The 15,280-nt window shown below is 44.7% G+C and overlaps 1 protein-coding gene across 1 annotated transcript in view; it reads left to right on the forward strand.

Moving 5' to 3' along the window:
* The window catches only part of ak5 (adenylate kinase 5), a 74,884-nt gene that overhangs the window by 19,207 nt on the left and 40,397 nt on the right, over positions 1-15,280 (forward strand). The window contains exon 6 of the mRNA XM_057334751.1: positions 11,893-12,084. Within this exon, the coding sequence (XP_057190734.1) occupies positions 11,893-12,084 (192 nt within the window). The remainder of the gene's footprint in view (positions 1-11,892; positions 12,085-15,280) is intronic.

Raw genomic sequence — 15,280 nt, forward strand, 5'->3', positions numbered from 1 at the left:
GATCAGTGACATCGTCGCTTTGAGGTATAATATCTATATTGGTTAGATCGGCTCCGTGAGATATAATCAAGTCTAGTGTATGATTAAATCGTTGAGTGGGTCCATTGATGTGTTGTGTTACTCCAAAAGAGTGTAATAGCTCTGTAAACACCACTGCTAATGCATCGTTAGCACTATCTACGTGGATATTAAAGTCTCTGACAATTAGTACTTTATCAACGTTAACCAATAGGTCCGATAGGAAGTCCGCAAACTCTTTCAGAAAATCAGTGTAGGGACCAGGGGGTCTATACACTGTAGCCAACGTACAAGAAAGCAATGATTTTTTACTGTCAATTGGAACAATTATGTTCAATGCAAGCACTTCAAATGATGTAAATTTATGCTCCGTTCTCGGAGTTACAGTAAGAAAGTCTCTAAAGATTGTTGCGACACCGCCACCTCGACCAACCGGACGTGGCTCATGCATATAACTGTCACGCTCGGAAGAACTGGACTCAAGGGCAGATTCAAATCAAAAGAATTTAATAAATCAGCAAGACAAGAGTCAAAAAACAAAATAACGGAACAGAGTTCCGACAATCCCAAGAATGAGACAGAGGCAGGGTCAAACAGGCGTGTGGTCAGACGAGTGGCATACAGTGTCCAAAGGGAAATCCAGAGAGTAGTCAGACGGGCGAGGGTCGATCGAGGTGCAAACAGGATCCAGAGGGAAAAGGCAAGCTCATAATCCCAACCGGTGAAGAAGACTAAAGGAGGATCCAGTACCGAACAGCAGGTCAGTCCCGAGAACAAAACTCCAAACAAAAACACTCAAGGTAACTACGACTAGAAGAAAACAAGATTAGAATATTCCGAAGGTAGCAAGAGCGGGGTAAACCATACAACGCAACAGCAACTAAGGAAAGAAAAGAGAGGAATATAAAGGGGAGAGTTGACGAGTAGAGATAAGAGACAGGTGTGCGCTGCTGAGCCGCTCGGCTGATTGCCAAACCGCATCAGCTGTGCAACAGAGTAGTGATGAGGCGAAAGTGAGACAGTGAAAAGGAAAATCAAACCCGGGACCTGACAATAACAGTAGCTTGGTGGGGTACACTCATTTAGACCGTAATAATCATTTGGTTTAAGCCACGTTTCGGCAAGGCAAAGTATATCAAAGCTGTTGCCTGTGATGACCAGAGCTACGGCTCCGCCAACAACAATGTCCAGCAAAACGTCAGAAAACTCAAAAACCGGTAAAAGATTTTGTGGTGTGTTCTGCCGAATGTTCAGCAGGTCATCCGTGATAAAACTGATCGTATTTGTATGCTGCTGTTTTTCCTAAGAAAACATGTATGGAATGACATGAAGGTGAGTAAATAACAATTAAGATAATTAAGATATTTATATAATTATACATTTTTCGGTGAACTATCCCTGTGGATAGCAATGTGGATTTTAGCGGCATCTAGTGGTTGTGAATTGCAACGAACACCTCACTCCACGCTCACCCATCTCTTTCGAAACACTACGGTGGCTGACACAGGACTAAGATGTCGTCACGATTTCACTTCTTTGCCAAAGGAGATAATGTTTTTACGAAATGCGCTCTGTAGAGCAGCTTGTCCGTTTAGTGATACTGTAGAAACAACATGGCGATTTCCATGCAAGGGGACCCACGGTGTAGATAGAAATTGCTCATTCTATGGTAATAAAACATAACGCTTGATTATGTAATGTCTATATACACCTCAGAAAGCAGTTATGTATATTATATTGCATTTCTGTCAATAGATACTTCTTAAGCTTCCACATTGCACCATCACAGAGGCATGGTGTTAATGGAATGAAGAACAAGAGCACATGAAAATGACGATGAAATAAGAGAAAAACATAGCACTATTAATAGATTTAAAAGATTAGGAAAAGGCTAATACCGTAGAGAGGCTAGTGAAAGAACAGAGGACAGGAGTGTTTCTCAGAGGGTTCCCATTATGCTCCTGTAGATTGGCAGCTTGTCTCATGCAATACACATCGGGAGGTATAACTGGCAGTGGCTCTCCTGGGTATTTTAGGAGTAATTCCCTTTAAAACAACATGCCAGACATTTTTCCAACAATCCTTTGAGGCAATCACAATTTTATCATCAATTCACGGCAGTCCACCCCCCCGATGTGCCATCTAAAATCATTTGACAGTGTGAATACTGCCATTTAGTTTCGGCTTTGTGCTGCTGCTTTATGAATTTATTCATAATGAAGCATGCATGTGTGCGTGCGTGCGTGCGTGTATGATTGTGTGTTGGGTTCAGGACTGAATCTACTGCTTACATATGTAAAGGTTTGCTTTGGAATTATGATACTGTTCAGTGGCATAGCAAGTCAGGTCTGGGCCCATATACAAAAACTTTTAACGGGCCCCCTCCGTCTGTTTGCGACTGCGTTACGCATTACTGGACATCGGTTGTTCACTGAGGTCTGTTATTTAAATGTTGACAAGCGTAAATCATGCTCAAATAGTAACGGCAGACCCCAAGGGAGTGCAAACTCACAAGAGCCAGAAAGGGGGAAAAGACGACACAGCAAGCGTTTTTCACGTGTTTTTACACGCGATATGTGAACGGCCCTAACATTTATATGATAATACAGTTGTCAAACATTAAACATTTAGCTACTTACATCTGGCTCTTTCACTCTTTCAAGGCAGACTCGATCTTGCATTCCACTTTTTTTAAACTACTTACTCACTACGCACTGAAGCTGCTGGTGAAGTGGCGTATCTGCCCATCTGTAGACCATATCTGAGATCAGTCATCTAGTAATTTTCTGCAGTATTAGACGGCCATGAATAAAACTTGGATGCGGGCCCCGGGCCCATATGCACCTACCCTGCACACCCAGACGCTACGCCACTGATACTGTTTTTAAGAGTTACATTTCTTCCAAATTTGTTATGGTTATTTTCAAGTAAATTGTTTTCTTTTCTAAAGTGCTACAGGGTCATGGGTTATATTCCCATACTGATCAAAATAAAGCATACCTCAGATGCACTGCAGGTTGTGTTGGAAAGCTTTTAACAAAGACATACAAAACCCTTTGACTTTCCATGAAACACAAAAGCAGGATGTCCAAGCAGCGTTTTTTCACTGAACAGATACAGTGACAGCCTATCAAGCTTTAAAAAACAAACAAAAAACACAACTTAGTCTTCTGAAGCAATATTCTAAGTTTAAATACAATACTGAAGTGAAACACAAAAGCATTGTGCTGCTTGGCATATCACTGGGTATAAATCTAAACAGAAGAAATTAGTTTATGAGAATATTTCATTCTGAATGTATCTCAGACAGCTTACTTGACAAGCAATCTTGTCAGAGATAAAGCTAATGAGATACAGTACATTTGGAGTGAATAACAGAAACAGATTCCAGTTCAAAAATGGCAGAAATTCATGTCAGTATCATAACTTACGCTGACATTTCGCCTGCCAAGCTTTCTTTTGAGATAATCAGCATGCTTTCTGTTTTGTGGCAAGTTTTCAAGCTGTTTAGAACTGACATTTGTAGGTTTTTCTTCACCAGCAGATGACTGATTTAATACATATTTCCAAAATGCTTTCCAGCAAACTAGTTACAAAGATGGCATCGTATTTAAGGTAAATATCTGCTAAATATCTGCTCTTTGAGGTTGCAATGTTGCCAACACGTACTACGCATAAAAATCAATGTAGTTCTGTGGCCACTTTGTCCCACAGACAAGATAAAATTTAAGATGTTAATTTAAGCTTTCGAGGGCATTGATTTTTAATTATACCAATACAATCCTTGTCAGCCAGCTGAACGACAAAGAAACCCACAGTTAACACAAGGCTTGACGTGTTGTTTGGCCGAATACAATTAAGTTATTTGAAATATTGGACTTGATAAGGATGCAGCAAGTATATGAATGCTCTTTCAGCCAAGCTTTACATACAAACTGCGTGTGTGTATGTTGGTCAGGTCGTGCCTACATTGTTCAGGGATAGAAAAAATGATCTCAGAATAAAAACAAGTCAATGGAAAATGGAAGTCAATGGAAAATCACTGAATGATATTTCATTGAAATACAAACGTCTGAGATTGTCTGTGTGTATGTGTGTGTGTGTTTAAGTGGCTGATACATGTCTATTAAACTGCAGGCCGATGACAGTAGATATGTTATCAGAAGTCTTTGACGTTTCTTTTTGTTAGCCTTTGACAATTGTTTAGTTAATTGTGGAATCGTAACCATAGCAACACAGTCAGCAAATTTCCTGTGGTGCAGTTCTGGCCCAAATAAACTGCTGACCTGTGGCCCACTTAAGAAAGTGTTCCCCGGCCCAGATCTGGTCCACATCTTCTTAGCCACAACTCAACCAGACACGTGCTATAATTCCACCAAAAGTGAGCCATATAATAAAAAAATGATGTGGCCCATATGTGGACCTTATATGTCATTCTTGTTTGGCTGAGTTCAGTAAAGGACTGATGGCCCTTATGTGGGCCACATGTGGCTGATAGACCAAAAGCCAGAATTCTCCCAGAATTTTACCATATTTACACCACAACATATTTTTTATTTGAAATATTCAATAAACACAATCAAACAATATTAAACACAAACACTGATTCTCAAAATTTATTTTATTTATTACAGATTATGCAAAAGCTCAACTACACTCAACTACACAAATGTATTCAAAATCATTTGCTTTTGTCATGTTACATGTACTCAAATATCTACAGGTACTCTGTATTCATTTGTAATCCGTTTTTTTAATCATTTGTAACATTCAAAGAGTCTATCTTGCATTTCTGTTCACTAAAACATGTGAAGCGTAAACTAACATTCTAAGAGTAAATTTACTAGTTACATCACTAATAACGTGATTAAAATTAAACATAATTTACTCCTTTAACAGTTTTCCTTCTGGGGTTATTCCCAATGTCTGTGGGGATCATTTGAAGGGAAATCTGCTGGGAAAACTATATACTGACATTAGACATATTTTATATTACTGCATACTTTATTTAAACACTGATTTTGTTGGTAAGGCCTTCACATAAGAATTTAAACAACAATTAAAAGACAAAAACGTTACTGTAAAAATATGTATTAGTCAATTTGAGCCTAGTTTGATATGTCTGGAGAGTGGAGTGTCCATTTTTACACAGATTTTTCTAATGAGCGTTATTTCATCATTAAACCATTATCGCTGAGGAAACACCAGATTTTTTTTACGAATTTGACAGCTTTATCAAAGAAACAATTTACAAAATCCTTAATCACATGCAATACTGACACAAAATGCTACATATCTCAATAAAATAACTAAAATCCATCCCTGCATCCTCATTCACGCATTCGGAAACGGTGCGTGAAGAAGATGAGATGTCTATCGCAGCATCGGAGAGCGATTTGCTAGCATCCGATCCCGACGATTCCTTGCAGCTCCCCCCCATGGGGGGTCGAGCTCAGGAAGAAGCGGATTTCGAGATGTTGGCCATGCTTTCCCGGGCCGCCATGAGCATTGGGTTAGAGTGCACTCCGGTGCCTCTCCCCCAGCGCTCACGGCTGGACACATGGTTCTTGGGCTCTGAGCGCGACTCCAAGCCGCGCCCAACCCCGGTTCCGTTCTTCCCGGAGGTGCATGAGGAACTGACGAAGACGTGGAACGCCCCTTTTTCAGCTCGTACACGTCAAACCAGTTCCGTCGCTCTTTCTTCCCTCGATGGTGGGGCAGCTAGAGGTTACGTCGACGTGCCCCAGGTGGAATGTGCAGTCGCGGTGCACCTGTGCCCGCAGGCGGTGTCCACCTGGAGAGGTCGACCGAAACTCCCGTCCAAAGCGTGAAGGATTTTGGCATCACTGGTGTCGAAGGCCTACGCTACTGCGGGCCAAGCTGCCTCCTCTCTCCACGCCATGGCCATCCTGCAGGTCCAACAGGCCAAGGTGTTGAAAGAGATCCACGAGGGTAAGACCGACCCAGGGATAACGCTGGAACTCCGCACCGCCACCGACCTCGCCCTATGGGCGACCAAGGTGACCGCGTGGGCCCTGGGTCGGGCGATGTCCACTCTTGTGGTCCAGGAGAGGCATCTCTGTCTTAACCTTGTGGAGATGAGCCCATTGCGCAGGGTGGGCTGTTTGGTGACACTGTCGAGGACTTCGCTCAGCAGTTCTCGACAGTGAAGAAGCAGATGGAGGCGATTAGCCACATCCTGCCCCGCCGTGACTTGGCCTGCCCACAGGCTTTCGAGATCCCGTGCGGCGCCTGCCCCCCAGCAGCCCTGGCCCTCTTCTACGCCAGCTCCGGCCCCGGCGCTCCCTACCCAGGCGGCACCCCGGAAGAGGACATCGAAGAGGAGACCGCCACCCTGTCAGCAACCTTCGAGGAAGAAGCGACCCTGACAGGAAGACCCCAGGGAGGTTGACACCATCGGGCCCAACCCCAGCCATGCCATCGCTGGTCGGTCGATCCGGGACAGTTCCTGCCCCGTCCCAACATCAGGGGGCCTAGTGCCCACTTCCTCATAAAAAGAGTTTCCAATCTCCCTGGGTGTTTCTCACAGCCGCTCTCACCCTCTGTCAGACGGTGTTCGGCAACTCGATGTTACGTCTTGGCGAGGCGCAACATCGAATGTACATTGCAGCCCTCAGCACTCTCAAATCGACGGTGCGTGGAGCTGCATCTCCAGGCAGGCAAACCAACAGAGCCAGTCTCCTCCCTGGGGGTCCGCCCCCGGCGAGAGACCTGCACTGCCAGCCATCGAACCACCCCCCGGGGGGTCGATGAAGCAGATTGTACCCTTAGTCCCCCTGTCGCGGTCCCTGGGAGCTTGGCTCGAGCTTCCCATACCGTCACGGTGGCTGAGGGAAACGATCCGTCTCGGCTATGCGATCCAATTCGCCTGAAACCCGCCCAAGTTTCGGGGCATCCTCTCAACCTCAGTCAGAGGTCAGGATGCTCCCGTACTACGGGCCGAGGTTGCCACCCTTCTGGTGAAAGGAGCGATCGAGCCCGTCCCTCTAGCCAAGATGTCCAATGGGTTTTACAGCCCGTATTTCATTGTCCCCAAAAAGGGCGGGGGGATGCGCCCCATCCTAGATCTGCGTACCCTGAACAGGCACCTGCACAAGTTGCCGTTCAGGATGCTCACGCAGAAGCACATCCTGACATCTGTCAGATGTCAGGATTGGTTCATGGCAATCGACCTGAAGGACGCTTACTTTCATGTCTCGATTCTCCATCGTCATCGCCTGTTCCTACAGTTCGCTTTCGAGGGTCAGGCATATCAGTACAGAGTCCTCCCCTTCAGTCTGTCCCTGTCCCCATGAGTCTTTACAAAGATCGTGGAAGCCTCAGGGAGAGAGGTGTGCGGGTACTGAACTATCTCGACGACTGGCTCAGGGCTTTGGATGGGCCCCCGCCTGCGCTTGCATATCAATTGCCTAGAGTTGTAGACCGTGCTACTCGCACTGAAGAGGCTGCAGCCTCTCGTGCAGGGCAAGTGCGTGCTGGTCCGGTTGGACAGCACTACTGCAGTAGCGTATATCAACCGCCAGGGTGGCGTGCGCTCACGGCAGTTAACACGACTCGCCCGACGCCTCCTGGGGAGTCAGCAGGTGACCCACTCCCTGCGTGTCACGTATATCCCAGGTGACCTGAACCAGACAGCAGACACGCTCTCTCGTCAGTCGACGCCTCGCGGAGAGTGGCGACTCCACCCCCGCGCAGTCCAGCTCATTTGGGTGCAGTTCGGGCAGGCTCGGGTAGACCTGTTCACCTCCCTGGAAACCACCCATTGCCTGCTTTGGTACTCCCTCTCCGAGGCTCCCCTCGGCACGGATGCCCTAGCGCACAGCTGGCCGCGGGACAAGCGGAAGTACGCCTTCCCCCCAGTGAGCCTCATTGCACAGACTCTGTGCAAGGTCAGGGAAGAGGAGCATCAAGTGTTACTCGTTACGCCACACTCGCCCAACCGGACTTGGTTCTCGGAGCTAATGCTCTTGACAACAGCTCCCCCCTGGCCGACTCCCCTGACGAAGGACCTGCTTCCCAGGGGAAGGGCACGTTATGGCATCCCAGGCCAGACCTCTGGAACCTCCATGTCTGGCCCCTGGACGGGACGAGGAGATCCTGAGTGGCCTACCCCCGGCGGTGGTAGAGACCATATCTCAGGCAAGGGCACCAGCCACTAGGCGACTGTACGCCTACAAGTGGCGCCTCTTCTCGTTCTGGTGCTCTTCTCAAAGAGAAGACCCACGGAGTTGTGCGATTGGGACCGTGCTGTCCTTTCTACAAGAGAGACTCGAGACTAACCTCTCCCCATCCACACTGAAAGTGTATGTATCCGCCATTGCCGCTCATCACAACTCTGCGGAATCCGCCTCGTCCGCCCCCCTTCGAGCCCCTAGGAGATGCCGCTCTTTCTCATGTCACGATAAAGACGGTTCTCCTGATGGCGCTCGCCTCCATCAAGAGGGTAGGGGACCTACAAGCATTCTCCGTGTCCCCTGACTGCCTAGAATTCGGACCCAGGGATTCTCACGTTATCCTGAGACCTCGGTCCGGCTACGTGCCCAAAGTTCCCTCCACTCCTTTTCGGGACCAGGTGGTGAACTTACAGGCGCTCCCCACCGGGGAGGAAGACCCAACCCCATCCGTGTTGTGTCCAGTACGCGCACTGCGCCTCTACTTAGACCGCACGCAGAGCTTCAGGAGCTCGGATCAGCTCTTTAATTAACACGTTTGCAACCCGTTTATGGTAGTTGAATCAATGGCGCCCCTCAATGGCAGTTCGTTTGAGACTAGGAATTCAATAATGTCTATTATTGCAGACATGTACATGCGGTTTCTAGAAAACTGTTCTGAATTAACCAGGGTTGAAATCTCCTTACCGGCGGTTAGCATGTCTGCAAAATCCTTTCGTCTTATCTGTTGCATGTTTCCAATTGCTAAAACCAGTGGTTGTTAACACTTAAACCAAAATTCAATCTTTCTACCAATTTGACGAAAATGACCGCTTACAGTCAGTCTTATGTTGTTGGAAACTGTTTGAGACGAACCTGGGCTGGCTTGTCTTTGCCAAGGTCCTCTGGCACACTTAACGGTGAGGGCGAGTCGTTACTTTTGGTGGGCGGAGTGACAGTGGTGAGTGGCGTAGACGGGCCTGGGTCGTAGTCCACCCTGCAAACTGTCGGTTTTTTCTTTTTAATCCAGTTTCGAATGTCCATGATAAAATGAGATAATGCATTGCAACCGTGAAATTATGAAATGCACGTTGCCTGTGCGCTTTCCAATATGTAATGTTAGGGTGTCTGAGCGCGCTATATGAAACAACCAATCAAAATGCGACTTTGCCAAACAGAATGTCCTTAACTAAATATTAATTTGTATTTTAACATCCACAGTAGAAAGACAATACAGTTCACAAATGAAATTTATCAATAAGATGTTAAAAAAATCTCATTAATTAAAGGTCACATTCATTTTGATCTGAGGGGGCGGGTTAATCCCAGCAAGGGGGCGACGCCCCCCTGTAGCACCGGCCCTGCCGTTGGAGCATAGTTTGTATAAATGTAAGTTTAATTTTCACTTTCAATAACTTCTGATTGCATTTCTAGCAAGAAATTAGTATTGTAGTTTTTAAATATGATTGGTTATTGCAAAGACGCTCTCTGTTTATAATTCAAATAGACCTCCGTTATGCTGCCTGTGATGCCTGTCTGCCTTCGTGCACAAATGCTTTCTTTGAACATTGCCGGCTGCTATTTGTAACCACAACGCTGTGAGCGTTTTTTACAAAAAAAAATCACCATTGTCAACTTTTTCTTTTCAAAAAAGAAGTAAAGTGTGAACACGGCCTTAGGTTGCAATTGAGTTATAGTATGTGTTCATACTCATGGCAAAGTCAAGATAAATATGTTTAAAGGAATAGTTCACCCAAAAATAAAAATTCGGTCATCATTTACTCACCATCTTGTCATTTCAAACCTGTATGACTTTCTCTTTCCATATAACACAAAAGAAGATATCTTGAAGAAAGTTGGTAACCGAAAAGCGGCGGCACTCATTCACTTCTATTGTATGGACACAAAACCAATGCAAGTTAATGGGTGCCGGTTACTAACATTCTTCAAAATATATTTGTTTGTGCGATCTGTGGAAGAAAGTCAAATAGGCTTGAAATGACAAGAGGATGAGTAAATGATGACAGAATTTTCATTTTTTGGGTGAATTATCACTTTAATACCCGTGACATTGCTTTAAAGGAGACATCAGATGAAAACCCCACTTTTTTTGTGTTTAAGTGCTATAATCGGGTCCCCGGTGCATCTTGCAACCCAGAAAATGTGAAAAATAAGAACCCAGTAAGTTTGTTTTGGTGTGCCTTTCCCTGCAAGCATGTGAGAAATCGAGCCGTTCAGATTTCGCTCTGGTTGTGACATCCAAAGCGGATTTTATTATAATGTTACTGCCCCTTAATCTACACAGTTCCACCCACCGCGCTCCGCCATTGTTGTTTTCACAAGTGACAGCGGTGTACGTGACGCCATGGCTAAAGACATGCAATGTAGTCGCTGCACAGAGTCCAAACTTAGGAAGAGACAGGAGTGGATTTATTTTATTTTAGTGGAAATCCATCAGAAACCACCAGTAGTAAAAACCTGCTTGTTTGCACGAATCACTTCAAACCGGAGTGCTTTTTCAACCTGGGACAGTACAAGCAGGATTAGCTTCAAAGTTGTTCCTCAAGAGGGATCGAGACAGACTGAATGAGACAAAACTGCCGATGTAAGTAATATTTATCAACAGTCTGAATTGACGTAAATGTACCGTATATATAGGAGAATAACGTTAGCATATGATAGCGAAAGGAGCCAAGTCAGTCACGGGCTAAATATAACATTCAATGCCAGATGGACACTTGGAGTTTAGCTGTATGAATGTTAATACATTATGTGCGTTAATATGTTTAGCTGCGGCAAGCTGTTTGTTTTGCTAATGAACAGGGGCGAACACTGGGGTTAGTTTCGTTTTAAACATCTCAAATCATTTGTGCTTAGGCTGAAAAATCTGTCACAGCAAACTAGCTCTCACGTTGTGTGTGTAACGTTATAATTTGTCAATGACGAGCACTAAAATCCATGTAATTCCGCTGAGATTTGCAGTGGATTCTGTGGATTTTAGGTAAGCATACACGCACAACGTAAGCGCATTTGCTGGGACTGATTTTTTTGTCTCCGGACGAATGATTTGAGACGTTTAAGACGAAACTAACTGCAGAAGAATTCAGGAAATATCATTTATCTAAACCATTGCCATGGCAGTACTAACACGTGTGTTGTGTTGACACGCCGGACGGAAGGGGGGTGGGGTTCGCTGTAACTCATTATCAGTTAAAAAGACATGCAACAAAACGGGTTGTTGTGAGCATAGCTGTTTTTGACGAGGCAAGAAGGGTTTTGTTTACACAGCCATTGAGTGTTTTTAAGCAAAATATGATCAAGACATTTCATGAAGACCCTAATAAATCGTACCAACTTGTTGAAAGTGCTGGTCTGATGAGACCTTTAAATCTTCAATCATTAAAAATGCCCTTTCCTATGGTTTCATGGATGAATGTTTTAAATATGACACTTGATGCATTCTATATTCCTCTCATCAACATATAGAGTTTTTTCATTATAATGTGAAGGGCCACAATAGATCCTGTGAATCATTCTTGGAGATGCATTGACCTGTGTCATTTAATAAGTACATACAGATCATCCTAAAATCACTTTGAACTTGACATTGTGAAGGTGACTGTATTAAAGAGAAATGAGACATTAGTTTAAGTGCATGCTGTTCATTTACAAGGAGACACTCACCTCCTCTCCGTCCCTGCAGATCTGCACTCCAGACCTCGTGGTGTTTCTGGCCTGCTCTAACCAGCGTCTGAAGGAGCGTCTGGAGAAGCGGGCCGAGCAGCACGGTCGCCCGGATGACAACCCTAAAGCCATCGATCGACGCTTGACTAATTTCAAACAGAATGCTATCCCTCTGGTCAAATACTTTCAGGAGAAAGGCCTCATCGTCACAGTAAGTAATACTTTTGGATATGTAATGTAACTTAGTGAAACATAAGAAAAGTTAAATATTTAGTAATTGCCATGAGATTGTGTAAAAAAAAAGTCACCTTTGACGTTTCCGCATTTTTCACTTGCACCAAACCATTTAACACATTTCGCAGTGATGTACGAACAAAACATTAGCAATAAAAAAAACCACACATTATCTAGGCTATAGGCACTTTATAAATGCGTTAATTTACATTTACACATTTGGCAGACGCTTTTATCCAAAGCGACTTACATTGCATTATCCTATACATAGGTATGTATAATCCCCTGGGATCGAACCCACAACCTTGCGTTGTTAACGCAATGCTCTTACCACTGAGCACTTGGGTCCTCTTTAAAAGAACCGAACTCAGACCCCTTTAATTGGACCAAGAGGTGGACCAAATGAAAAAGGACTGAGTTCTTTTTATGTTCACTGTCACGCCAGAAGGATGGGAGTCAAAAGCAGGGGTCACAAAATATACTTTATTTACAAAAGGGAGCAGACCTTCACAATGTGGTAATCAAAAACGGACCAGAAGGACACAGGGGCTCGAGCGCTCGGCCGGGGAATGCAAGAGAGAGCTAAGAGAGTCTAGGTGAATCACCTGGAACAACCCCGAAGGGAGAGTCTGATAATCCGTTTGAACAACTCCAGAGGAAAAAATAGGGAAATCCGCTTGAACAACCCCGGAGGGGGAAACTGGTAAATCCACTAGAACAACCCCGGAGACCGAGTCTGGTAAATCTTCTTGAACAACCCCAGAGTGAGAATCTGATAAATCCACTCGAACAGTCCCGGAGGGAGAACCTGGTAAATCCGCTTGAACTACCCAGGAGGGAGAATCTGATAAATTCACTCGAACAGTCCCGGAGGGAGAAACTGGTAAATCCGCTTGAACGATCCCGGAGAGAGAAACTGGAAAATCTTCTTGAACAACCCCCAGAGAGAGAATCCGGTAAATCCGCTTGAGCAGCCCCAGAGAGAGAGGAAGGATTCCTAATGACTGACCTCACCGGAAGAGAGATGGGTCCACCGGGGAAAAACTCGTTCTGCCTTCAGCCAGAGATGGTACCACGGTCGCCGGCGCAATGATCTGCGTGAGAGTGGGACACCAAGCAGGGTGCAAAAGAGAACTGGAGCCTAGACGAACAAAACTAATTAACCAAGAGTAAGACAAGACAAGACAAGACAAGACACAAGACTGGTCGTCATGAAGGTTAGAAGTCTAACGGACTGACGAGGAACATAGGGATTCTGGAAGTATAAGAAGGTAGAGAGAGGAGATAGCGAGAGTGGAAACCGGTGTGGGGTGATTAGTGGGAGTAGAAACAGGAGTGCGGTGATGAGTGGATAACAAGGGGGTGGGGCACCCTAAAGTAAAGACCGAGCACATGTAGAGCTGTCAAACGGGCTCTTCCATGTGCTTGGTGAGAAGAAACATAAACAAGACACATGAACCAACAGGTGCTCAGACCCGGGACCTCACAGTTCACACTGTCTCTGTCCCTGAAAAAGGACTCGGATCCTTTTTGGTCCACTTAAGCAGTAATGGGTACTCAGACCTCTTTATGTTCATACTGATTTTTGGGGACTGATCCGTAGGAACATTTACCATGGTTTTATTATAGTAAGAATAAATTAAAATATAGTAAACGTTAGCAGTTAGTAAGAGTTTGTGCACTGTAAAAAAGGACTGAATGGCGAATTAACTAAAACTACAATGCTATATTGAAGATCATGTGTATTAAAAACAGACAAATACGTGCAATGAATAAACATAGAGCCCTGCATTCCTGTCTGAGCCCGACAAATAGGGCCGGGCTTCGAGCCAGTTTGTTAAAACGCGAGCCGGGCATCGGGCCTTTTTCACGGTGCCATGCTCAATCCCCACTCCCCCGCATGGCAGTATCACTTTATTATCCAGACCAGCGCATGCATACAGTACATATTGTTATGATGCGAGTGTTTTGAGTTAAACAGTGGGTAAAGCGCACAATCGACAGAGTAATTAAGTTTGTGATTTATTATGTTTTCAACTTTATGCGCGCGTTGCGCAGACCCAGCAGCTTATGATATTAAAGTAACACAAGAGCAATTAACGAAAGGTGCTTTCTCCCACAGTGCACGCCAATAAGTCTGTGCAACAACAACAAAATCTAAAATAAACAGACAAAAAAAATTTGTCCGACAAACCGAATATTTTGACCAGTTTGGGACACGGTGACACAGAGTATGTAATCATGTCGTGCGTTACCTGTATAAAGTTTTTTTTCTCATGGTGACAGCCGAAGCTAAAGGAGGAATTCAAGCAGACTCTTACCCGTCATGCATTCAAATTTGAACTCTGGCGGTTGGCAATCAAACTGCGTTCTGTGCCTGAGAAACAAACAAAAAATACTCAAAACATTTTTCTAAACTAACGTAATAAAGAAACGAAATGAATTATAATTAACCATTATAAAATAAACTAAACTAAACTAAACTATTTTAATGGCTGCAACAGTTTTAACAGTCTCATTCACATCATTAATTTAAATCCGCGCTCCAGCGCAGTTGGCAGTCAAACAATGTGTTCAGCACCTGAACCACAAACAAAAAAATACTTCACACATTTTTCTAGATTAACATAATAAAGAAACTAAACGAAATATGAATAATTACCATTAAAAACAAACACTAAACTACTTTAATGGCTGCAACAGCTTGAATGCGGAGGTAGGCCTACATAAAAAACCCCGGGCTGTTTCAGCCAGTCGGACTCGGGCTGAGAATTCTGATAAACTGTCGGACAACGGCAGTTACACGCAGATCCCTTTACGCGTGCACTGTACTTATCAGGAGAGAGAGAGAGAGAGAGAGAGAGAGAGAGAGAGAGAGAGAGAGAGAGAGAGAGAGAGAATCGAACAGGAACAGCAAGGGAGCCGAAAGCGGTTTGTGTTCACAATGCATGTTTTTAGCAAACCGTAGGTTAGCCTAACCGTTGGTTAGCTTCCAAGGGGTCTGAGATCATTTGCAGTGTTCACACATGGGCCAAAAACGCAGCGAACCGTGCTCAGACCCCTGAAAAGGACCAAGTGTGAAAACTCTCTAAGGGCGTGTTCATACTTGTAGTTCGGTTCGTTTGGTTCTTGTGGTCCGGACCAAAAAAATAAAAAATGTGTTCTGGTTCGCT

Source organism: Triplophysa rosa, linkage group LG5 (genome assembly GCF_024868665.1).
Source record: "Triplophysa rosa linkage group LG5, Trosa_1v2, whole genome shotgun sequence".
Lineage (NCBI taxonomy): Eukaryota > Metazoa > Chordata > Actinopteri > Cypriniformes > Nemacheilidae > Triplophysa > Triplophysa rosa.